This window comes from Jaculus jaculus, chromosome 15 (genome assembly GCF_020740685.1).
Source record: "Jaculus jaculus isolate mJacJac1 chromosome 15, mJacJac1.mat.Y.cur, whole genome shotgun sequence".
In the NCBI taxonomy this organism is placed as follows: domain Eukaryota; kingdom Metazoa; phylum Chordata; class Mammalia; order Rodentia; family Dipodidae; genus Jaculus; species Jaculus jaculus.
This window is the reverse complement of record NC_059116.1, coordinates 16,686,958-16,713,900: the sequence shown is the minus strand read 5'-3', so window position 1 is coordinate 16,713,900 and position 26,943 is coordinate 16,686,958. Positions and strand designations below refer to the sequence as shown.

The 26,943-nt window shown below is 41.0% G+C and overlaps 1 protein-coding gene across 3 annotated transcripts in view; it reads left to right on the top strand.

Moving 5' to 3' along the window:
- The window catches only part of Fbxo15 (F-box protein 15), a 51,699-nt gene that overhangs the window by 14,322 nt on the left and 10,434 nt on the right, over positions 1-26,943 (top strand). For all 3 annotated transcript variants that reach the window (XM_045135172.1, XM_004654640.2, XM_045135173.1), the window contains 3 exons: positions 1,789-1,915; positions 3,158-3,240; positions 4,330-4,472. In XM_045135172.1, coding sequence (XP_044991107.1) covers positions 1,789-1,915; positions 3,158-3,240; positions 4,330-4,472 — 353 coding nt within the window. The remainder of the gene's footprint in view (positions 1-1,788; positions 1,916-3,157; positions 3,241-4,329; positions 4,473-26,943) is intronic.

Here is a 26,943-nt window from a genome sequence, read left to right as displayed (position 1 = left end):
ATGCTTTATGAAATTGTATTTAAGAGGAAACCTACAGTTCATTCTTTTGACCTAACAACATATTACTTGGTGTATCATACATTATTTACTGGTATTAGTACACATTTGTTAACATTAATTATAATTATGAAAGACTAAATGGGTAATGTTAAATTTTAAAGCTCACTTGAAGTTTGTACCTGGGAATTGACATCAAGATCAGGAATTCTAGATACTCACAGTGACAATTCCTAGGCCTCATTGGAGGGAAATTCACTGAATGCAATTTATTTCCACTGAAGCTCTGGAGACCTTCATTAGCCTTTGATCACCTGTGGTGAACAAAGCTGAAGGTGCTTTCAGGAGGCTGGATTGGCCTTTCACTGTGAGTCTGCAAGCCCATGCCTTCATCATGTGGAGAACAGGTCCTTGACTATGCCTTGTAGCAACCTGGATGATGCTTTGTGCCTTTTGTTTAGGTGTTTTTTTTGTTTCTTCTTTGAGAATTTTTGGGGGACAGCAAAAGTCCAGCTAATGTATGCAAATTGAATTTCCCTGTAACTTACATCTTTCTAGATGGACCTAATTTTTTTTCCTTGCATGTAATGTGTTCTCAGCTCAGTGCCTCCTCCTCAAGTTAGCGTGATTGTGTAAATGTCAGCCTCAGTGGCTGCATCAGTGGTCCCTTATGCTGAAAGGAGGGGGCTGAATGTGTCCTCAGCCAGTGTCAGTGGCTCCACTGCTAGGCTTCAGAGTTTCCCAGCTTTGGTCCATTGAAGAGTGAGAGGAAGCACTTTTTCACATCCCTACCTCGCCTTCTTTCTCTAGCTTAACTGTGACAGTTGTGGTGACTACCACCTACTGAGCACAGTTCTATGTGCTGTGCTCTCAATGGTGCTTCCTCACTGAATTGTGGGCATACCTTCTGAGCAGGCCTGTGTTCTCACACATAGTCACCCAGTCTGTGGTAAAGGTTGTGAGGCATCTGTCAACTGCAGCCCAGGTTTCCCTCAGGTTCCTTGACACCACATAGGGTCACTAATCATCCTGAGCTCATTTTTTTTTTCTGGGTATCTTGTACATGCATATACTAAGTGTAGTTGTAGTTTATGGATTATATATCTACTCAACAACCATCTCTCCTAATCACTCATAGTTCTCAGCATGAAAATTTCTTTTGAAGGGCTGAAGAATTGAGACATATTGGAGCTGCAGCTTGCTTTTGGTACCTGAGAGCCCTCTTCCTGCTTTGAATCAGTGCCACAACTGACCTCCTATTTAATGGTTTTACTTAAGACCTTAGTTTAATGCTTTGCTGTTTATTGACCTTGAGATCTCATCTCCTTTATAATTTTTCTAAACCAAGTGTAGGTTCCTAAGAATGACAGACATCAGTGTTTGCCATGTGTACTGCTTGTGGAATGTTCTCTGTAGATAGTTTACTAAGAATTTAACATTAGGCTAAGACTGGGTTCAGAATATCTCTTTCCTGGAACCACTCATAATTTTAGTTTAAATTTATTTTCTAGTGCTTCAGTTTTCACTATGTCTTAGTTTTCCCTATAAAAACTTTGAAGGGCACATCTGCTTTCAGAGGAAGAACCAAAGGGAGGGGAAGAAAAACATAGTAGGGTAAGATACCAGTTTTATCAATTGGGCTATTTATTTATACTCCATAATTGTGATACTTGATTTGAGCTCATGAGTGTATACTAATTGCTTTCCAAAAGCGTTTTTAGATACACCACTGAGGTGATAGGAAAGTTCATTTTTTTTTCTCTCCTTTTTCTTTGGCATGGATGTTCAAAGACCTCAATGGTTGTCTTTAATTGCAAAGTATGATCTGAGTCATTTAAACAACTCTACCATGATTGGCTGTGACAAACTTGTTCGTATCTTCTGTCTAAACCCTGGCCTTCTGGTGGGGCTGTGGCAGGTAAGATGGGATCTGTGTATGTCCTGTGTCATTTCCCCTTCATGGGCCATATTTATTTCCTGCTACATGAGAAGTTGAATACAGACTCCTTGAGTAATTGCACTTAGTCTCATCATCCTGGATTTGTGACCTTGTATTCTACAGAGCTGCCCAGCTGTTCTGCTGTCATAAATGGCCGGCTGCCACCTCCTGCCTTCCTGTTCTCTTAACACTGTTGTTCCTTTGATGTCCATCCATGTTTCTCCTTATGTTGCTGTCTTGCCTTTCTCTGCCAGAACCTCTGCTAGTACACACACAGCTGACACTATGACTTCTAAGAAGCCTAACATTTGTGGCATCGACACAATATGCCCTCAGGCTCAAGTGTTTCAGAAGTTACCCTTTCACTTTGCTTATGTTTCTTGCTTTACCTGGCTGGGCTGAGATCTAATGCTTTCCGGGGTTATTTCTGGACAGTGACTCCTTAAACAGTATGACACTACACACTTGGGTTTGTTTTTGTTTATGTCTGTGCTTTGGCCTTTAGCTGTTTATTTTTTGAGACAAACCCAGCAGACTGACCTTTTTAAAATGAGATAGGTAGATAGAGAATTGGTGCTCTAGGGCCTCCAGCCACTGTAATTGAACTCCAGACTCATGTGGCACCTTGTGCATGTGGCACCTTGTGCATGTGGCACCTTGTGCATGTGGCACCTTGTGTGTCTGGCTTATTTGGGATCTGTGGAGTTGAACATAGGTCCTTAGGCTTTGCAGGCAAGTGCCTTAACCGCTAAGCCATCTGTCCAGCCTGCCTTTGGCTGTTTTAAGGGAGGAGTTCATAGATGTAATTAGAGAATACAGTGCCTCTGTACACAGTGACTAGGTAAAATCAAGATCTGCTTCCTGCAGAATCAGCCTCTTGTCTGCCTTTTCAACTGACTGTGGTGGTTGTTTTCCTTTCCCTTCTTCCCTTTCTGTGTGAGAATAACTTGTGGGTGAATCAACAGTTTGCTTACTCCACATTTCATAATTTGAATTCATGGATCTATATTGACCTGAAGAATTATGAGGGCTGTCTGATTAATCTGCTTGCTATCCTTCTGGCTAGAAGCTTGTTGGAAAGGTGAAGGGATCTCATAGAGGGATGACTCAGGAAGGACAAAAGGAGGCTGGTGGAGGGTCTGTGTTCATGATATACTGTCTTATGTATGGAAACTGTCAATAAAAAGTTAAGAAAAAAATTCTTTTTCAATAACTTTTCAGAAGGAAGATGGACTGGCTTTTATTATGGCAAATCTTCATTTCCATCACCTGGTGGAGAGGAGCATTTTAGGTTCAGCCACTCTGTATGTATCTGTATGTGGGTGAATTGCATTTCTATGTGATCATTATAGAGAGTAATTACCATCTTAATAACCTGAGAACAGCTACAAATGTGTTCTGTTTTTAGCTAGTAGACCCAAGCCAACAGGTGTAACTGCTTAGCTGTTGCTAAAATAATTTTATTATTTATGACTATATATTTGCTTTATTTATTCTCAGTTAAAGGATTTATGTCCAGTAGAATATTATAGAGGAAGAAGGACTTCATTCCTACAAGATGTCACCACTACGTTATTGCACTTATGTGAACTGTCATATCTCATAAAACATGCAGACCCCTGGTCCCCTGGTTGAATCTGACCTGCAGACACATTTTGTTTGGGTGTCTTTTAATAGGTTTGACTACTGTTAGGTAGATAACATGCTTTCTGTTTCCCTGCATCTCTTCCCCTGCCCCTGTGGACTTAGCTTCTCCCTTCTTTATTGTCTGACAAGCTCATGGATGCTTTTAAGTGTGTTGCCCTATGTAGTAAAATGTTTCTTACTGAAAACACACTGTTTGCTTTGGCTGGAATCTTTCCAGGGATCCCTAATCTGTACATCAGTTGTTCATGCATCTTCCTCCTGTCTGCTCCTGGCCATTGAGGAGGACACTGAGAACAGAGTGGCCTTTGTAGAGCTGCTGTCCTGAAGATGGTCTCAACCACATTTACTCTGGTGGTCCTGTGGCCACTTGTGAGACTCCCGTGTGGGCTTTTTTTTTTTTTTTTTTCCAGGTAGGGTCTCATTGTAGCTCAGGCTGATCTGGAATTTACTAGGTAGTGTCAGGGTGGCCTCGAACTCATGTCAATCCTCCTACCTCTGCCTCCCTAGTGCTGGGATTAAAGGCTTGTGCCACCACACCTGGCTTGTGTCAGTTTTGAGATGTTGGTGAGAGGAGCATGGAACAGTTCAGAGGATGGAAGATGATTGGGATACCTGTAGCATCTTATTGGGGGTTGGTAGGAGGTAGTGTTTAGGATAGATGGTGACATCTTAGCAGTATTTTCTACCATAGTAGTAGGTTGTGGTGTTGACAAACTTGAGAATGTGTGTTTTGTTTTGCTTTTCAGCCCCTATGTGCTACCTACTCACAGTCCCTTTTTGGATGACAACCCTGAGTATGGACTGCAAGGCTATCAACTCCACATTGACATGCACGGTAGTGGAATTTTCTACCTCTGTAGTACATTTCACAATCTCCTCTCCAAGGAAGGTAAGTTTAATTGAACTTTTACTTCTTTTTCTTTTTCTTTTATTTTTTTATATTTATTTGAGAGTGACAGACAGAAAGAGAAAGAAGCAGATGGGGGGGGGGGGAGAGAATGGGCATGCTAGGGCCTCCAGCCACTGCAAACCAACTCTAGATGCATGTACCCCTTGTGCATCTGGCTAACATGGGTCCTGGGGAATCAAGTCTCGAACCAGGTTCCTTAGGCTTCACAGGCAAGAGCTTAACCCCTGACCCATCTCTCCAGCCCTGAACTTTTATTTCTAAAATTAAAACAGAAAAGAAATCACCTTCTGTGTTCAGGTTAAGAGTCACAGGGCTGCCTCAGTGGTCTAAACCCATTGCTTGCTAAGCTTGATGGCCTTAGTTCTATTCCTCAGTACCCTTGTAAAGCCAGATGTGCAGGGTGGCATATGCATCTGGAGTTTCCTTGCTGTAGAAGGAGGCCTTGGTGTGCCCATACTCACTCACACTCACTCTCACTGTCTCTCTCTTTCTCAAATAAATAAAAATAGTTACCCACCTAGATAGTCCATTTATGAACCATCAGCACAGCTCCGTCCTTGGCCTCTGTCTCCCTGCATAACTTGTGAGATACCTTGGTCACAGAGACTCTTTAGCTTCAATCTCTGTCTCCACCACCTTTAATCAATCTCTACTTTCTAGGTGGTGGCTTGGCTCATCTTTTCAGATGATAATCTCTTAGTGTTTTCTTACCCCCACTCTTTCCTTTTTGTATCAAGAATTTAATCAGGGTAAGTGTAGCACTGTCCAGGGTGAGAATAAAGAGAAACTGGCCTGTTTCCTGTCTGTACTATCTCCAAAGCTAGATCTAAGACAGAGGCTGTGGAGGCACAGACAAGGAGGGAACTTGGGCTGGAGATGGCCTAATGGTTAAGGCGCCTGCCTGTGAAGCCCAAGGACCTAGGTTTGATTCTAGGGCCCACGTAAGCCAGATGCACTAGGTGGCACATGTGTCTGGAGTTCATTTGCAATGGCTGGAGACCTTGGCATGTCCATTCTCTTTCTTTCTCCAACAAATAAATAAAATATTAAAAAGAAAGAAATAAGAAAAGGAGGGAACTTAAGCTTTGCCAAAGAAAAGGATGAATGCTCCTCTTCTGATTTGTCTGTTTCTTTCTGGTATTATTCCTCTGTGCCCTTCTGCCCCTGCATTAGTTTGTGAGCCATCTTAACCTTTTGGCACAGGAAGATTTTTATGTCTTCCTATGTGTGCTGCTACTTCCTGTTAGTCTTTGCTTGTGTGTGTTTGTGTGTGCGCACAGTTGTGTGCATGCATGCATGTGCATGTGCGTGTGTAAGGTAGTATGTGGTGTGTTGTATGCCCATGTGTGTGTTCTTGCAGTGGCCCATATTGTGTGTGTAATGTACTGTTTGTGCGCATTGTGTGTGGTATGTGCATATGGGATTTGCAGTGTCCCATCTGCTCCCCTGTGGCAAGGATCACTTGCCTGAAGTAACCAAAATAAAACATGAGGTATCTTATTCTATCACTTTTTCACCTGGTCTGTTTTACCGTTTTTTCCACAAATGTAGAATGCCTTTCAATCTTTTAAAAAAGTATTCCTTTGTTTTTAGATGTATTTCAGAATTTTCTTCATACTTGTTTTGTACATTTCTTAAGAATTTTAGTGAGAAATCGTTGCTACTTTTCTTCCATTGTGCATTCTAGTTGCTCTGTAATTTCTTTGTGCCTTTGATCTTAGTTTCACCTTCTTTAGTAGATATAGAGATAGTTAGGTTTTCCTAACTATGAGCTATGATATTTTGTGTATGCCAAGAAATGAATTCATTTTTATTTCATTTTTTAAAGATATGGACATATTTAGTATGTAAGCAGCACATGTTGGTACCATCCTTGCCCTCCTTCCTGCCTCTTTTCTGAAGAGGCTTTCCTCGTTGGGGGATGCAGGTCAACCCCATGGGAATTGTGGGTCATGCATTATTAGCTGGGAGGCAATGTCTCTGTGTAAAATGCCCCAACTTGTGGCTAATATTCTTTCCACCACCTCTTCTGCAAAATTCCCTGAGCCATGCTGGGACCATTTCAAGTATACTTCAGTGATGGGCACTTAGGAGCCTCTGGATCACTGGTTTGGTAGGTGTTAAGTGTCCTCATTGTCTGTCTCCATCACCCTTGTGCTGACATCAGATTCACTAAGAAAGAGCACTCTTGTTCATTTCCCCAGTTCCTCTGTGGTTTCAGCTGGGGCCAGGGTGGAGTGTACTGGGTCATTTATCTCCTCAGGTCCAGCTCCTGTCTGAAAAAGAGAAGCAGATTCTCCAATGGTGAATGAAGTCAGAACTGGTTAAATGGGATAATCATTATTAATTTAGAGAGAAATTAAAGGGTGTATACCCTCTTACAGCTCAAGATTAGTGGGGGCTTGACAATGGAAAGCAGAATCATTATCTGGATATGAGTCTGATTTGTTTCCCAGTTCCAGATAAGCTTCCTTTTTACTGATGGATCTGTTATCCAATCCAAGAGCAGTAGGTTACCCATCATGGCTGTGTGCCACTGTTGCACTTGTGTGAACATCATGTCAGTTTGTTTCTTTCTGAGCTGCTTAGATTTTGAGTTGCTTGGACAGATGTTGGCCACTTTTCCCCAGTAGCTCATGTAGTACCTTCCAGCACTAGATGGGTTAATTGTCTGGGGATTGGCTCTCCTCCAGATTTTAATCAGGTCTCTCCATCATCTGTGCCTACACCCTATGGTGTCTTCAGCAGTAGGGTCTTACCAGTAACTTACTGGTGGGTAATCAAGTGCTTTGACAGAAGTCTGTCTTGTTTGTTTTAGGAGATCTAGTAGGTTTCTCTGATCAACTGCTCATTATGAATGTAGACCACATCCTGGTACAGGGAATTATGGGCCAGCACCAAGGGAAAAGAGAAAAGAAAAAAATCAAAGAAAGAGAAACAGGAGAAGTTTGAGGTTAGGTTTCATCTCACCTTCTCCAGGGCCCTTGGGTTCAAATACTCCCCCTAAGATCCTCTTGAGGGTCCCATGTTTTAGTCTGACTTCCAGGATATAGGAGTCTATTATACCAGTTTAATTTTGGTTCAGTTTTGTGTCCCCTCCCCACCCTTCCCCTTCCCCCAAGCCCTACCCTCCATATTGTCCAAGTCTTGAGATGCTATTCAGGTATGGCAGCAACTCAGGCTGATCCAGGTTAGGAACTGTAGGTGAGTGAGACCATGCGACAGTTGTCCTTTCTGTGATTGTGTGAGTTCACTTAGAATAATCTGTTGTAAGTTCGACCATTTTTCTATAAATTTCAATGTGTCATTTTTTTTCTTACTGCTGAGTAGAATTCCATCTTAGATATACCACATTTTGGTTATCCATTCATCTAATGATGGGCACCTGGGTTGACTCCAGTTTTTAGCTATTAGGAATTGAACAGCTATAAACATGGTTGAACAGATATCTCTGAACTGAGATATGGAGCTTTTAGGGTAAATGCCCAGTAAGAGAATAACAGGGTCTGTTGGTAACTCTATATTCATCCTTTACAAGAGTCTCCATATTGATTTCCATAGTGATTTTACCAGTTTACATTCACAGAGAGAAAGAGGTGGAGAGAGAAGGCCTCCAGCCCCTGCACATGAACTCCAGACACGTGTACCCCCTTGTGCACCTGGCTAACGTGGGTCCTGGGGAATCAAGCCTCGAACCAGGGTCCTTAGGCTTCATAGGCAAGTGCTTAACCACTAAGCAATCTTTCCAGCCCTCATTTGATTTTTTAATGTTTGCTATCTTTACTGGGGTAAGGTAGAATCTCACAGATTTTTTTTTTTTAATTTGCATTTCTCTCATGGTTAGAGATGTTGAACATTTTCTTAAGTGTGTTTTGGCCATTTGTAATTCTTCCTCTGAGAACTCCCTACTTAGTTCTCTGCCCCACTTTTGGAGTAGGTTGTTTGACTTTATTGTTTAGGGTTTTGAGCTATTTGTAGATTCTAGATACCAGGCTTCTGTCAGTGGTATAGCTGGCAAAGATTTTCTCCCATTCAGTGGATAATCTACTGGCTTTGCTTATGGTATGTTTGTGCAGAAACCTTTTAGCTTCATGAGATCCAACAGGTTGAGTGCTTGTTTAATTTCCTGGGCACTGGAGTTTTGTTCAGGAAGTCTTTTCCCAGTCCTTTATCTTGGAGAGTGCCTCCTATTTTTTATTCCAGTATTTGAAGAGTTTCAGGTCTTATATTGAGGTTTTAATCCATTTGGTCTTGATTTTGCATTCATTTTACCTAAGCTTCCAGACTTGTTGGCATAAAGCTGTTGATAGCAGTCCATTATGAAAATGTTACTATCTGTAGCACCTGTAGTGATGCCTCTGGATTCCTGAAAGTGGTAGTTTCATGTTTTCTTTTTCTTTCTTTTTCTAATTAGTGTAGATAGAAGCACATTAATTTTACTGATGTCAGAGAATCAGCTTTTGATTTCATTAATATTTTTTCTGCTTTTCTTCAGTTTTATATTTCACTGATTTCTATGTGTATTTTAATTCTTTGTAACCTCCCAATCCAGCTTGTGTTGTACTTGGTGCTTTAGAAACTTATTAAATAGGGGGTTGAAACAATTGGTTCAAGAACTTTCCCTTTATAATTAAGCACTGTGCTATAAACTTATATATTGCAGAACATTCTATGTTCTCTCTCTTTCTTTCTTTCTTTCTTTCCTTCTTTCTTTCTTTCTTTTTTTAAGAGCGACAGACACAGAGAGAAAGACAGATAGAGGGGGAGAGAGAGAATGGGCGCGCGAGGGCTTCCAGCCTCTGCAAACGAACTCCAGACGCGTGTGCCCCCTTGTGCATCTGGCTAACGTGGGACCTGGGGAACCGAGCCTCGAACCGGGGTCCTTAGGCTTCACAGGCAAGCGCTTAACTGCTAAGCCATCTCTCCAGCCCTCTATGTTCATTTTCATTTATGTGTTAGGTTTCCATTATCTTAACCAATGCCTACCATACTCAACTTTTCAGGAGAAAAAGTTTATTTAGGCTTACTGTTCTAGAAGTTCTAGTCCATGGTCATTTGGCTTCTTTCTCATTAGTGTGTCATGAAGGGAACACATTATTAGAGCAAAATATCTTATCTCATGGCCAGAGCTTTAAAAGAAGGAGAAAGAAAGGATCTGGGTCCCACAACTCCCTTGTGACAATGACTTTGTTTAAGGTTTTGTTTTGTTTTGTTTTTTGAGGTAGGGTCTTATTCTAGTCCAGGCTGACCTGGAACTCACTATGTAATCTCAGGGTGGCCTCGAACTCATGGTGATCCACCTATCTCTGCCTCTCAAGTGCTAGGATTAAAGGCGTGTGCCACCACACCTGGCTGCTTAAGGTTTTTGTTGTGTATTCTTAGAAGTTCAGGAAGTGTTTATCCTTGTTGGGTTTTCATTTCTTTTCAAAACAGGAATGGTTGCTAAAAGTTACCAAATGTGTTGTTGGTCTACTATTGGTGATCATATAAAATTTTTCTCTTTGAATTGTTAATACAGTGAATCCATAAATCTATGTATCTAAGCTACTATTTTACTTGGTTTCTACCATTGCCATTTTTACTCACCGATGTTAGTTGAACTTTTGTTTTCTGTTATTGATCCCATCATAATAAGATCTTCAACTTTGGAATCAAATTTGGCATTAATATTATTTCATAGGAAATATTTCATTTTATAAGTTTATCTTGGTATTTTTTCTGATTTATGAGCTGACTGGTTAGGTGATTTCATTGTCAGGCTTCCTTATTTTTCTTTATAGTTCTTTCTTCTGTGCCCAGAGTCAGAACCCTCTATTAGTAAGGAGTGGCAGTGTGCTGCCAGTAAAGCTATCTGCTAGGCAGGGATCTGTCCTGAAGCCTCTGACTGTTGGCTATTGATGGCTCTGGCAGCCTCAGGTGCTCAGGTGCCTTGTCCCACAGCAGTGCCCACATTGCAAAATTGTAGAATTCTATCTTTTATTGACTCCTGGTATTTCTGTAGTTCATTTTGTCATGTGGAGCTCTATAGATAAAAATATCACCTTTGGATTCAGTGTATACACCTAAGCCACACCGGTGTACCAACCAAGAACTCTGACCTTGGTGATGCTAATGTTGGCATGGAACTTTGTCTTTGGTGTTCAAAGTACCACTAGTCAAATCCTCATGTTGTATTTGAGTGGCCTTGCTGGACCAGAGCAAGGACATGACAGTGGCTTGAGTGGTTCTCCAGAGAGAAAAGTCCTGTTCTCATCTTTCCTCTTACAAATTGAGATTGATGGAGACTGCTTCTCATATACTTCCTAAGTTCAGAATAGCCCCCTGTTTCCTCATTTCTTTTTCCATTGTAATCTGGAGGGAGGGTCAGAGCTCCTTCATAAATACTTCATACATGCCCCTCTGTGTGTAAGGAACAAGCCCCACAGGTTCATCTGTGACCAGAGTGTTTTGTGACTGTGTTTCATAATTCAGTATTTCAAAATATGTGAAATAATTTCACATTGTACAAGTACAGAGAACTCTGATACTACTTCTCTGCTGAATCTACCAATTTATCCTATTTGTGTTACCCTTATGTCTCTCTATACATGTATTTATGTATACAAACATACGTGTTTGTAGAATAAGCCTGGTTAATGTTGACTGGGAGTTTGTTCCGTTAGGTGCCAAGGCTGTCTGGGAAAATGCCTAGAATTGCAGAGAAGAGGGCTTCCAGCCAGCTTCGATGAAGTTGGAAAATGCATTCCTCAAACCTGAGTTACGCTCTAAGAATGCTGGAGGCGATAATGATTGGACACACCTGTGAGCACTCAGTGTAGGCTATTGCTACAGTTCCATGTCTACAGTAATACTTGTGAGTCCATGGATAGGTCCTCTTACCCCTCCTGTGTTCCTAATGAGGAGTCTGCAGTTGAATGCTCATCACCTCTAGTCTCATAACACTAACATGAAGCAAAATTCTCATTTGCACTTGGACCCACCTTACTCCAAAATTGAGAATTAAACACCTGGCTGTGCTACCTTCTGTATGTGCCTACATTGTAATGATATGTGCTTTTGGGTGTGTTTTTCCTAAGTTATTGGCTTGGTAGGTGTGGTCAGGATGGGGAGCTACTATGTGAAGATGTTGTATGACATTCAACCTGGCTTCACACTAAGGCAAGGAAACCAGTGAGTAGTGGTACTGTTGTTACAACATGCAGGAACAGGAAGCACATGGAGTAATTTTCCTTTTATTCCCCTACTCCTCCCATTAATAGGAAAATTATACACAGTAAGAGGACATTCTTACCTCCCCTCTTTACTGTGTCAGCCTAAATGCATTTCCTCTTCATATGATTATAACAAAGAGTCAGCAGTAGAGGGTGCTGTTGCCATCAGAGTGTATAAGATTTTCAAAAGTACAAATAAGATGTCCTTTACAGTTTCTGAAAATCGCTCAGGGTACCCTGTGGTATATTTTGCAAATTTTTGTTATATCATTGCAGGTGGATATGATAGAACTTTGCTCCTATTTTTAAAAAGTACTTTTTCCCTACAAAGATGAACTGTTTTATCATCCTGTCCCTAGAATTTGGGTTGTTCCATGCTTTGCTTGTCCGTAGTGAGACATGAAAAATCTGGCCTCACGCTAATGAGGCTGTCTCATTGGAGTGTCAGGAAGTCAAAGGGATGAGGCCAACCTGTTTGGTTCCCTCATTAACAAGCAGGTATCGAATTCAGGGGTGAACCAGGTGTCTGTAAGAGCTTTGTGAGCCAGGTGCCAGCATGTGTCATGCACTGGCAGAATGGCACCAGGAGTTCCTGGAGTGTTCTGAGCAGGGGCACTTGAGAGTTTTAGCAGAGAGAAGTTGGGGAAATAGAATGAGTAGTCACATTTTCTAAACTGGCATGAGGCAAGTTCCGGGGTCATGTAACAGTGGAGGAGAAAAATGTTAAGTAGAACATAGTTTACTGGAAGTGCCTGAATTTTGGTCATTTTGTAGAGCCACTTCCTACATTCCATCTTTGAATAACAATTCTATGGATTTAACAGTTTCACCCACAAATCCATTGCAATTCTATTTATAAAATCCCATTCAGTGCTGGAGAGGTGGCTTAGTGGTTAAGGCACTTGCCTACAAAGCCCAAGGACCCATGTTCAACTCTTCAGGTCCCACGTAAGCCAGATGCATAAGGTGACACAAGCACGCAAGGTTGTACATGCACACAAGATGGCGCACGCATCCAGAGTTGGATTGCAGTGGCTGGAGGTCCTGGCGTGCCCATTCTCTATCTCGCTCTTACTCTCACTCCCATTAACAAAAAAAAGCCAGTATGTTGGGCTTGCCTCAAAAACAAACAAACAAACAAACAAAAAAAACAAAACAAAAGCAAAACAAAAACCAGTGAGAAGTTGTGTAACTTGTAAAGTTGAGTCTGAAATCCTTGTGGAGATCTAGGGATATTGCCCAGTGATACAGTGCTTGCCCAGCATGTGTAAGACCTTAGATTTGTTTCCCAGTATCTCAGGTAGATAGCTAAAATTCATTTAGAAATATACATATGGAATGGCTGAAAATATTGTTTTAAAACCTTGATTATGGGCTGGAGAGATGGCTTAGCGGTTAAGCACTTGCCTGTGAAGCCTAAGGACTCCGGTTCGAGGCTCGGTTCCCCAGGTCCCACGTTAGCCAGATGCACAAGGGGGCGCACGCGTCTGGAGTTTGTTTGCAGAGGCTGGAAGCCCTGGCCGCGCCCATTCTCTCTCTCTCCCTCTATCTGTCTTTCTCCCTGTGTCTGTCACTCTCAAATAAATAAATAAAATATGAACAAAAAATATTTTAAAAAAACCTTGATTATGAGTTAGGACAATCTTTTCTCTGTACATAATATGGGTTTGGGCTATAGATAGGCAATAAGATAAGTCAGGGAGCCAACACACAGTTTAAGAAATAGAATATTGCCTTGACCTTTGAAGCCACTTGTATGGCTGTAGAGCAGCATCTGTGCAAACTCTGTCTGATCTTTGATTTATCTTGAAGATGAGTAGTAAGATGGGATCTGCTAGCCAGCATTAGACATTACAACCTCAGCACCAAAGAAGTGCATTTCCTTTAAGAAATAGAAATTCAGGTGAGTGAGACAAAATGCCTCTCTTAAGTCTGCAGTTCAGCATTCTTTAGTCATATTATTTTATGCAGACAGATCCTGTATGCACATTCTGATAAGCATTGTACTTACAGAAAAATAACCATTAGTTATTCTCGGAATAGCATCATTCTGTAAGAGATATGCATTATCTGACAGTGTTAGTATAGAATGCATTGTGTAAATTAAGTTTCCTGTGTGGCTGAAAGGATCTCTGGAGTTGAGTATGCAGGAAATACAAATAATACTCAAAGGATTTGTTACATCTTTGTTTTCAGAGAGAAAAATGTGAATGAAGCATTGAGTAAGTTCTAGTGATTTGATGCAGTTTGCTTCTTGGCCACAATATTTTCTCAGGATAAAATAGTGAAGTTCTGTTTTCTTAACTCTGTTCCATGTGCTCAGCTAAAATGTTCTTTGACTTTCTGTGTTTTCTGGTTCATGGTAAAAACAGGTCCCAAGTCCCTAGTTGGATCTTGGTGGCTGGGGTTAGATTCCTGAGTCACAGAGTGGGAGGATTATCGTGGAGCTGGCCCAGTGGTGACTGCACTTGGATAAGTGTCATCTTGTTGGCTGACAACCAGGAATCCATGCTCAGCCCTGTCGTCCTCCATTTTGATGCTATAGATGGTGCCTCTGGGCTCTGGATTCTTTGTGATTTGGTGTCCTAGCTCCCAGCTGTGAATGCTGGGATCTGCTTTGTTGTCTGCTTTTTACTGCCATTTGAGATAAAAGCCTGTTCTGTGTTGCATGGTAAGAGTGACCTAGGTCCTTGGATTTCATGGACATTGTATAGTGCTCACTGCCCTTTGAGATGAGTATATATCTTATGTTGCATGGTCAGGAACCTTCTAGGTCCCCAGGTTCTTGTATATTGTACATTGCTTGGGTTTCTGGATAGGACTGTCCTCAGTGAGAAACTGTGCCTGCATATATATTTTTTAAAACTGTTAAGGCAACAGCCATGGTTTATGTCCTTTTTTTTCTTCCTCTTCAGTTTGACTGCTTTTTCTTGGGATTTTGTCATGTTCCTTCCCCTAGAAATTGGAAACTTTTTTTCCTTGGGTTTTTACATGTCCTTTCCCTTTGACAAGTCATGCCATATTGAAAGCTCCTTTTTTAAAGATTCATATAATTGATTTTCAAAGAAAAGATTTAAACATATTTATTTAGGAGAGAATGGATGAATGACATTGTTACTGTATCATAATTTTGTCTTTTTGAGAATGTCATGTTATATATGTGTGCCAAGTCCTCAGCATAGGAACTCCAGATGCATGTGCTTCTTTGTACGTCTTTACATGGGTACTGGAGAATCAAATCCTGTCTGTTAGGCTTTGTAAGGATGTGCCTTTAACCAACTGAGCTATCTCTCCAGCCCTTTTTTCTTCTTTCTTTCTTTTCTTAACAAATGTTTGTTTATTTGAGAGAAAGGGAGTCAAAAAACTATGATCTATAAACCTGCACATACTTGCTACCTGCTTCTTTGTGTATTGTTGCTAAAATTAAACAAAAGGGAAGATGAAGTGAGGAAACATTTTGCTACCTGGATTAGACTCAAGAGGGAGCTGGAGGGAGAGAGGAATAAATAGCAAAGCAAACCTTGAAAGAATGATTTACAGATGAAAACAGGTGAACTTATAAAAATGCCTCCTGGGCTTTCTGGTGTGCAGTGAGCTTTCTGTTCTTTTGCAAATGTAAATGAACTGTGGTATCAGGTCATTAAGCTTACTGATTCACTAAAATGACTCACAGGACTTAGGACACACATGTGTTACTGGCTACAGCTTAGTACAGTGACAGGTTACCGAGCAAAATCAGCGGAGAGGAAACGTGGGGTGGGGGGGGGAGGGGTAAGACCAGAAGAAACTGCACATGCCTTGAGGAGTTCTGTTTGGAATCACACAGTTGCCCTAGTTCCTGCAGGAATGAATGTAACTGCACAGGTGAATTGCTGTCTACCGTTAGACAGAAAAAGACCTCACTAGGGTTTTTACTGGGACTGGTCAGGTAAACCTCTAGTAGCTAGTATAGCCACACTTACAGATTCCCAAAAGGAAGGAAAGAGAATGTTCAAGCATAAGCTTCAGTGTAGAGTGTAGGCCCAGTGACCCACCCTTACTGAGGAGGGAATACACTAGACATTCAAGGGCCAACTCTGCAGGCTGGCTTTGTGAGAATAGACAGACTCAGGCCTGCCATATTAGTTCTTCTCTGCATGGCTGCCCATTAGCATTTTGATTAGATTATGGTGCAGCCTAGTGAAGAGAGGAAATAGCCCAGTTGTATCTGTGAAGTGTAAATGGAGCATGCCAGAGGGCCTGATCAGCAATTCAAAGTATAAGGAATGTATGTGCATTTGATCTTACTATCAAGCTAATTATTTTCAATTTCCAGAAGCTGAAGGGAAAAGTTTTTGCACAGTTCAGTATATTGTAGTCCTTTGTCAGGTTTGACATGCACAGTCCCAGCAAAGAAGCAGAGGGAAGTCATTTTCATTTTCAGTTACAAAGGTTGCTGCCCCCATCATTTGACTTTTAAAAATGCATGTTTTACCTTTTAGAGCAGTTTTAGGTTCATAGCAGAGTTGGGAGGAAGGTGCAGAGCTTTTCCATGTTGAATCCTTCTGTACCCCAAATGCATAATCTCCCCCTTTAATGTGTCTTACCAGAGAAAAACATTTGTTACAATTGGCAAACATACATTGATACACATTATTATTACTCACAGACCATAATTTGCAGTAGGTTCACTTGATATATATTTTATGGGCTTAGATAAATTTTCATTGCATGTATCTATTATTATATATGATGCAGAGTAGTTTTACTACATTAAAAGTCTTCTGTGTATTCTTTAGTCCTCCCTTCAGTGCTTGGCAATCTCCAGTCTTGTTACTGTGTCTATAATTTTGCCTTTTCTAGAAGGGCATACAGTTAGAATCATAATACACAGGCTTTCAGATTGCCTTCTCTAGTGGTTTGAATATAAAATGGCCTTGCTTCTTATGTTTGAATACTTAATCCCCAGTTAGTGGTGCTGTTTGGGAAGGTTGTGGGGCCTTTGGGAGGTAGAGCTAGAGGAAGCAGGTCACTGGGGGTGGACCTTGGGGTGTTATAGTCCAGCCCGGGTTGACTCTCTCAGCTTGCCCTGCTGCTTCCTTACTGCTGATGTGAAGATGTAACACTTGCTCTCTGATCCATCCCCACTATTATGAAAATAAGCCATTTCCTTCCATAACCTGCTTCTGGTCAGATGTTTTATCCCAGCAGTGAGAAATTAGCTGCTACAACTTCTTTCTTTTAGTGAGTAATATGTGTTTAAGACTGTTCTCTCTTTTCATTGTGTGGTATTTCATGTCTCTAACACTTATTGATATTCCATTGTGTAGATGTACTATGGTTTATTGTGTTATTCATCTGCTGAAGGATATCACTGTTTTGAGTTTGAGGAATTAATTGTAAATAAAGCTCCTACATACATGTGCAGGCAGATTTTGGTATAGGCATGTTTTCAGCTACTTTGAGTAAATGTTAAGGAGCACAATTGCTAGAGCATATGTTAAGAGTGTGTTCACTGTTTTAAATAACTGTCAAACTGTCTTCCAAAATGTCTGTACCATTTTGCATTCCCATAGGCAGTGTAGTTTGGATCTGGAATGCTTGCCCAAATGACCCTTGTGTTAGTGTCTTGATCTCCAGCTTGGCTAGCTAGCACTGTGGGGAAATGTTGGAAGCTTTAAGATGAGGGCCTAATGAGACATCTTTATTAACTGGAGGTATACCCTTGAGGGGATAGTATAACCCCAAGCCTCTTCCTCTTTCAGTTCCTTGCCATAGGCCTAAAAGTAATTGGGCCAACTGATCATGGACTGAAACCTATGAACCAAAATAAACCTTTTTTCTTTATACATTAATTATCTCAGATATTTGTTATAGTAATGGAACATCAATGTTGTTTTATTCCTTATTCTTGTCTTAATGCATTGTCTAAGACTTAAGCACTGTGGCAAATAGCAGTGAGTGGGGACATTCTTATTTTAATGGCAAAAATGTGGTGTTAGTTGTAGATTTTTTTTGGCATATGTGTGTGTGTGTGTGTGTGTGTGTGTGTGTATATATTTGGTTTTTCAAGGTAGGGTCTCACTCTAGCCAAGGCTGACCTGGAATTCACTGTGGACTCTCAGGGCGGCCTTGAACTCATGGCAGTCCTCCTACTTCTGCCTCCCGAGTGTTGGGATTAAAGGCGTGTGCCACCAGCGCCTGGCAACATATATTTTTTAATAAGGTTGTTCCCTTCTATTCCAAGTTTACTGAGAGTTTTTTTTTTTAAATTTTTATTAACATTTTCCATGATTATAAAATATATCCCATGGTAATTCCCTCCCTCCCCACCCCCACACTTTCCCGTTTGAAATTCCATTCTCAATCATATTACCTCCCCATTACAATCATTTACTGAGAGTTTTTAATCATGATGAATATTGGATTTTGTCATATGTTTTTCTTTTTATTTATTTATGTATTTGTTTTTTGGAGGTAGGGCCTCACGCTAGCCCAGGCTGACTTGGAATTCACTATGTAGTCTTAGGATGGCCTTGAACTCATGGTGACCCTCCTACCTCTGCCTCCCGAGTGCTGGGATTAAAGGTGTGAGCCACACGTCCAGCTTTCTTCTTCTTCCTTTTAATTTCTTTATTTGTAATCACAGAGAGAGAGAGAGAGAGAGAGAGAGAGAGAGGGAGGGAGGGAGGGAAGGAGAGAGAGAAAGGGAGAGGGAGAGAGGGAGGGAGGGAGGGAGAGAGAAAGAGAAAAGGGGATGGGAAGAGAAAGAATGGGTAAGCTAGGGTCTCTAGCCCCTGTAAACTTAACTCCAAATGCATGTGCTACTTTGTGCATCTGGCTTTACCTGGGTACTGGAGAATTGAACTAGGGTCCTTAGGCTTTGTAGGCAAATGCCTTAACCTCTTAGCCATTTCTCCAGCCCTTGTCATGTTTTTATGATACTATTATTGTTTTTCTTCTTTGGCCTGGTGATGTGATAGCTTTTATTAATTGCTCTTTATATGTTGAACCAACTGCTGCTTATTTTGGGTTTAATTTCTCTTTTGTCATCTAGCACGTGGAAGCTTGGATTGTTTTTGGATGTTTCTTATTTTTCCAATATGTACATTAAATGCTATACATTTTCACCTATGCATTTTTTTTTATGCTACATCTCAGGAATTTTGTTAAGCTGTTGTGAGAATAATCTTTATTGTCCACTTGACTGGATTTAGAATAAAAAAAAAATTGAGGCAAACCTTTGGGTGTGTCTATTGAGGGCTTTTCCGTGGAGGATTAATTGAAAGGCAAGAACCATTCTGAATGTGGGTGGTACCATCCTGTAAACCTGGGTGAACTGAAGGAGATGAAAAGAGCAAGTTAACAGAGTGTGGGCATTTCTTCTGTTTCCTGGCCAGCCCTGATGTCAGCTGCCTTACTTTGACACAGCCCTCCCTCCACAATGAGACTGGACCCTCTGAAAACAAGCCAGAATAAGTTGTACTTGCCTTAGGTTGTTTGTGTCAGGTGTTTTATCATAGCAACGAGAAAAGTTAACACATTTGCATTCTCACTTCTATTTAGTTTACAATATTTAGAAACTTTTTTTGAGATTTTGTTTGTGTGTGTGTGTGCACGTGCGTGTGCACATGCACGCGCACGTGCATGCCTGTGTGCATGCCATAGCACAGGTATGGAGGTCAGGGCAATCTTAGGTGTCATTCTTTACCTTCCACCTTGTTTTGAGGCAGTGTCTGTCATTTTGTTGTTTACCATTGCACTCACCAGGCTAGCTGGCCCATGAGCTTTTGTGTGATTCTCCTGCCTCTACCTCCCTTCTTGCTCTAGGTACATGGAGATTACCAATGGTAGCTCTACAGCCTCTGATTCTGCATAGGTTCTAGGACTCTGAACTCAGTTACTCAAGCTTCTTTGGCAAACACTTTATCTACTGAGCCATCTTCTCAGCTGCTTTCTTCAGATTTCTAGTTTGACTTTAATGTTACTTAGTAAAAGGCAAAAGATTTATCTTATCTGAAAAGAAACCAGAGTTTTTAGTGTTATTTAGAAGTTTCTGATTTAAAAACAAGTATTTGGAAATTTTCTGTTTTCTGACATTCTGTTACTGATGTATAATTTAATTCCATTGTAATTTGATAGTAGACAGCATATGATTTTGAGTCATTTGTGTTTTGTTAAGATGTGTTTTATGGTTTCCTCATTCACAATGTGGACGTTCATGAAGAGTGTTTTATGTGAGCTCAAGAAGAATGTGCAGTCTGCTGTTGTTGGGTGAAACAGTCTATCGCTGTTCATTGTATCCAGCTGATTAATGCCATTATTGAGTTCAACTGTGTCCATATTGATTTTCTGCCAGCAGGATATGTCCATTTTTGATAGAGAGGTGTTGTAGCCTACAATTCTAATAGTGGATTCATTTATTTCTCCTTGCACTTCCATAGCTTTTGCTCACATAATTTGATGATATTTTGTTAAGCAATTACACATTGAGGATTGTTATATCTTTTAGGAAAATTGATCACTTTATTATTACCTAAAGTCCTGATAACTTTCTTTGCTCTGAAGTCTGTCTATCTGGAATTAATATAGCTCCTTCCATGTTATTTTATTAATTATTAAATTATACTTATTGATAGAAGTAGAGAGCCAAGGAAAGGCACCCACGTGGCTAGAGATCCCACATGGAGGGTTGGGAAAAACCATGGGGAAAAAAAAAAGTTCAAGGAGCTCCTGGCATGTGTGGAGCTGGAGGGGGTAAAGAACCCATATGGAGAGTAAGGGCTAGGGGGCTCTTCCCTCAGCTCAACCCGTCTGGGTCTGGGCTGGCCTGCCCATGAGGGAAAAACTTACCCACATCTGGAAGTACCCATGTGGTCAGAGAGCCTGCCCTCCCCCTGCAAAAGGTATTTATAACCTTATAGTGGTGGGCTGTCTTCTAGCTTATGTGAATCAGAGGGACACCTGGTTGGTTAGGGCTAGGGGCTGTCTCAAGAAAGAGGCTAGCCCTGACACCAAGTTCCAAGGATTGAACTTAACCAACCACAATATTTAAATCCTACAAAAGACCTTTCTCCTAAGAGTAGTGCTGGTTGTTTCTGGAAAAACAGGTTTAGGGTACTAAGCAAGAAATAAGAAGTCAGATCATCTTTGATTTCTAGCAAGTGCAGACTTTCTTGCCTCTTTTACTTTTGGGAGCCAGTCACCAATTGCCTCCTCCCTCTCATTCCCCACTCTCTTGAGAAGACACTCTTAACTGCTACTAGAGGAAAGATGACGGCGACTGGTCAGTCTTTGACTGCTTCCAGCTGAATGGAGGTATAGACATATGGCAGTTAGAGAGTCCTTCCTGGAGAGGGGAAGTATCATACTAAAGGACCCCAAAAGTGTATTGATGGAGTGTAGAAAGATAGTTTTAGAAGAAAATGTTAGAAAGAATAAAAGTAAAGAGTGCATGAGAAGTGGTCACATAGCAAACTGGTCGCCTTTAGGGTTGTCCTTCTTGTGGACGTCAAGGCCTTGGGGAGCATTTGAGGGAACTCAGGTAGATGGAGCTGGATTGTCTCAGGACCATCTGAGCATGAGCTGGCTGAGATTTTCTCCCAGAACTATTCATCGAAAAGCCCAGTAATGTCTGACATGATCTTACTCTGTTCCTGTATGGCTTGTAGAACAGATAAAATATTAGCATATTTATCAAGAATATATGCACAATATTTAATCTTGATAATGGTGACTATACCATATTTTGTATAATAACCTTCTAGAGTGTACCCTTTTTGAATTTCTCTTAGGGGTTTCCAGGGCTAAAGGTTGATACTATAGAGCCATTGGGTGCCAATAGGGGCAGTACAATATACCCTCAGAACTTATTTAATAACATCCTGTACAATTTAGAAGGGATCACTGTTGTTCCCAGTATAAGGAAGTTTTTTCAACTAAGTGACTCTTGGTTATATTTGAGAAGGCTGGGGTTGGATTCCTCTTCCCCTGGGCAGGTTAGGCTCTAGTCAAACCCCAGCAGGCTAGGCTCTGGTTGGTTTTACTAACTACCAGTCCTACTCTGAAATCCTGGATCCACTGTTCTGCCCTGACCTTCCTTCTTCATGCCCTCAAGGAAATGAACCTGTCTTTTGATGCATTGCATCCCATCTCTCCTGATGTCTGCCAGACCAACAATATGTATTCTTTCTCTCTCTCTCTGTATCATCTATCTATCTATCAATCATCTATCTATCTACCATCTGTCTATCATCTATCTATCTATCTATCTATCTATCTATCTATCTATCTATCTATCTATCATCTATCAAACAATCATCTGTCTGTCTGTCTATCTATCCATCATCCATCCATCCATCCATCCATCCATCCATCCATCCATCCTATTCTATCTCTAGTTTCTCCAGAGGCTCTCAACTTTTCCTACATTGACCAACAGTTTAGCATTTCGAAAAATCAGATCAGGGGGCTGGACACATGGATTAGTGATTAAGGCATTTGCCTGTGAAGCCTAAGGACCCAAGTTTGATTCCCCAGTCTTCACATAAAGCCAGATGCACAAGGTGACACATGCGTCTGGAGTTCATTTGCAGAGATTGGAGGCCCTGGCATGCCTATTCTTTCTTTCTCTCCCTTTCTTTCTCTCTGGCTTTCTCTCTCTCTCAAATAATAAATAAAATATTTTAAAAAATCAAATTGAGGCTAGAGAGATGCTTTAGTGGTTAAGGCATTTGCCTGCAAAGCCTAATGGCCCATGTTTGATTCCCCAGTACCCATGTAAAGCCAAAGTGGTGCAAGCACCTGGCATTCATTTGCAGTGGCTGAAGACCTTGGGGCACCCATTTTCTCTCTCTCTGTCTTTCTCTGTTTGCAATAAATCAGATCAGGAGATGGCCCAGTGGTTAAAAGGTGCTTGCTTGAAAAGTCTGCTGGCCTGGCTGTGATTCCTACATAAAGCTAGATGCACAATGTGGCATATGTGTTCATTTGCAGTGGCAAGGGACCCTGTCATGCTCTTTCCTTTTCCTTTTCCTTTTCCTTTTCCTTTTCCTTTTCCTTTTCCTTTTCCTTTCCTTTTCCTTTTCCTTTCCTTTCATTCCATCACTCCTTGCCTCTCTCTGTCTCCTTGCAAATAATTTTTGTCTCTTATTTATTTTTATTAAGAACATACTTTGTATGGATACATTATGTATTGGTACAATCTTTTCCCTTAACTCCATTCTGCTGGGGGCCTTCCTCAGCAGGGTTGCTAGTATTACCCATAGCATTATGGGTTATGTGTTATGGGAGCAGCAGTCAGTTATTGGGGGGGGGGTAGGCAATGCCTTTGGGTATGACGTCCTAACCTGTGGTTCTTACAATCTTTCGCAAAATTCTGAGCTATGGTGGGTGTGTTTTAAATCTACTTTAGTGATGAGCTCTTATGAGCCTCTGGATTTTTGCTTTGGTATGTGTTAAGTATCCACAGTGCCTATCTCCACCCTGGCACTGATTGTCAGGCTCACCATGGAAGCAACACTCTTGCTCGTAGTTTCCCCAATTCCTCCGTGGTTTCACCTGGATCTTGGCTTAAATGTGAGGGGTGGTTTACCTCCTTGAATCTTGCAACCTTCTGAAAAAGATAAATAGATTTCCATACCTGTACCCTCAGGTGCAGGAGATCTGGAAGTGGGGACCAGGGGACAGTCAATCAGGAAGGCGGAGCAAAAGGCCTGCTTCTACAGTCCTCAGCAAGCACTCAGGGTCTGTGTTGCTCCAAGACAGCAGCACAGGACATATGAATCAGGAAACGGGGTAGGGAACAATCCTGGAGCTCTGGCCTACTCATTCCGTGCATACAACCCTCTGGAGCAGGACCCAGGGACTGGTCAGTCAGGAAGGTGGAGCAAAGGCCTGCTTCCCTAGCAAGCATTGTGTGGTCCAGGCCACCTCCCTAAGCCAGCAGCAGGGTGTCAGGGTCAGTGAACTGGGAGGTGGGCATCACTTGCTTTCTTGATGATAGCCATTTGGACAGGAGTGAAATGGAATCTCAAAGTAGTTTTAATTTGCATTTCCCTGATGGCTAAGGATGTAGAATATTTTTCAGATGCTTATATGCCATCTGTATTTCTTCTTTTGAGAACTCTCTATTTAGCTTCGTAGCCCGTTTTTTTAACTGGGTTGTTTGATTTCTTACTATTTAGGTTTTTGAGTTCTTTGTATATCCTAGATATTAATCCTTTGTTAGATGTATAGCTGAAAGATTTTCTCCCATCCTGTAGGTCACCTCTTTGCTCTATCCACAATATCCTTTGCTGTACAAAAGCTTTTTGATTTCATGAGGTCCCAGTGGTATATTTCCTGAAACTGGGGTTACATTCAGAAAGTCATTGCCTATCCAATATGTTGAAGGGTTTTCCTACTTTTTCTTTTAGAAGTTTCATTTTCAGGTTTCATATTAAGGTCTTTGAGCAATTTGGACTTGATTCTTGAGCATGGATAGAGATAAATATCTATTTTCATTCTTCTACATATGTATATCCAGTTTTCCCAGCACCATTTGTTAAAGAGGTTGTCTTTTCTAAATTAATATTTTTTGGCATTTTTGTTGAAAATCAGATGGCTGTAGCTGCCTGGACTTTCCTCTGGGCCCTCTATTCTGTTCATTGACCCACGTGTCTGTTTTGGTGCCAGTACCATCTCATACTCTGTGTCACGCAGCAGAGGCCCTGTCCTCCTTCCTGCTTATGATGCTCTGCAACACTGGTCCATTTTGCTGCTGATTTTGTCGAATTTGGATGCCCAACAGTTTCTTACAGAATTACAAAACCATGCTACTAAGGACTGCTACATTTCAAGTTGTCCCTTCTTGCTACCTGGAAATCTTTTAGTCATTTCATCAGTTCTCCTTCACATTCAAACAAAGCTTTTAACATAACATCTAGTATCTCACTCCACTGCCCTTATCCTTGGCTCCCTGTGCTAAAAACATTTGTCCATTGCCATGCTTTCTGGTCCCTCTGTCATCACATCTTCACTTAGCACAAGCTCTCTTCAGTCTTGTTTTTTTTTAATTTCAAAGATGTCCCACTTCTTTCCAAAATATGAACTTTCCAATTTTTGTTCCTATATATACCTTCTCCGGCCTGCTCTGGGACCTTTATTTAGCCATTTGTATCTTGTCTCTTTCATCATCTCAAATCTGTTTCCACATCAACTCCTCTTCTAGTTAAAAATATATTCATGTGCTCTGTGTAAAAAATTAGTTTAAAAGAAAAAAAGTATCCCAACTTCTGTGTCAGGTAACTTTTTGTTATTGTTGTTAAAAGCATGAAAAATACAACCTAATTCAAACTGGCTAACAACAACCAGTTCCTATTGTTGAAAAGTTCAGAGTACATCTTAGTTGAAGTATGTCAGTTAAAGTGTCTTGATGTAGGCTCATTCATGTTTGCTGTGAGCTTGGATGTGCTGCAACATGCTGTCCCTCATCTCCTAGGCTGATTCATCATGGAGAACTTCATTCTTAGTGAGTTTTTCTCCTTTTAAGTTAGCTCCAGACAGCCCTGGCTCTCAGGTTCTGTGTCTGAGGTTCCCACTGCAGGATTCACCTTCCAAGAGTCTCAGTGCCTGTCCTTGGGATTGTTGGGCAAATGAACTCATCCTTGAGTCAGTCTTATAGCCAGTGAAGAGAATACCTGATAGTCAAGTGTAGCTTTTTTTCTGACATGAGTGTGTGTTGATGTCAGTGATACTGGACTACCCTGAACACGAGCAAAAGAACAGGAGTTAGCTCAAAACAACCCACGTACTTTTCTCCTAAGCTGAAGGAGGATTGGCCGAGAAGAATGAATTATCCTCAAGTGAACTGTGCTGACATAAAGTTGGTCTAAGTATGTGGAAAATATAACAGTATTGTGGAAAAATCAGCCAGGGCCTTTAAGTACAATACTAACAACAACAGAGCAATTTCAGATCTTTTAAGTTAAATAGTGTTCAAATACACACTTCATTCCTTTTAAACTCAAGTTAGAGGCTAGAAAGATGGTTTAGCAGTTAAGGTGCTTATTTGCAAACATGCTGGCCCAGGTTCTGTTCCAAAGCCACTCACTCAAGCTGGATGCAAAATAAAATAAAATAAAAAAATAAAATAAAATAAAATAAACAAAATAAAATAAAATATGCAAGCTTTAGTATTCATGTGCAGTGGCAAGAAGTCATGGTGCCTTCCCTTCCCCCATGTGCAAATAATAAATTAAAGAAAGAAAAAAACTTGTCAATTATCACCCATATTAGGAACAGTCCTTGTGAATGTGTATGTAGCCTGTTATGTCCCTGTTAACATGATTCAAAAGGTTTCAGCAGATTTTTTGGGGGCTCTCATGTCACCAAGGCAATCACCTAGCACATACCCATTCATTTCATTTCAGCAACCTACATGACAAAAATAACTAGAAGAGAGCATTCCCATCCTCCCAGCATTCAGAGACCTCTCCCTTTTGATAGTCTGTGTTCTGTTACTGAACTTAGCTGCTTAAATTTCTCCTGTCTCAGGGAATTGGAAAATAGAAGAGGTATCTAAAAATAATTAGCTGAAAAAAGCCCTAGAGAAACCATGTTATCTGCCTTGGGGATAGTTATATCACATACCTAACAGGAAATGGAAGAAGACTAAAGACTTTCTCTCCTTAAGAATTAGTGCTGATGTTTTGATGATTTGGGTCTAATGATTATACCATCTTGTTTAACAGTTCCTTTGTAGCTTCACTTCTCAGTGGTTAGTACTGGTGGCAAATAACTGGTGCTCTTGGGTCTCCCTTCCTCTGTACCCAAGATGTGTACATACAGATGAAAGGTTATTTCTATTGTCCATAATTTTTATTTATTTAAGGGGGAGAGAAGCGGGGAGGAAGGAAGGAAGGGAGGGAGAGAGGGAGAATGGGCATGCCAGGGCCTCTAGTTGCTGCAAATGAACTCCAGATGCATGTGCCACCTTGTGCCTCTGGCTTATGTGGGTACTGGATAATTGAATCTGGGTCCTTAGGCTTCGTAGGCAAGCACCTTAACTGCTAAGCCATCTCTTCAGCCCTATCCATAACTTTTAATCATGTGTTACTGAATTGGTCTGTAAGATGGTGGGCTAGAGTCCTACTTCTTTTTCCCCTCATTGGGCTTATTTCTTTAGGTAACCTGTTTAGTTATGCCTAAAATCTCATTTAACTCTCTTGTCTTTTCTTTTTGTTTTAGGGAAATTTGTTGATCAATCTCTCCTTTCCAAA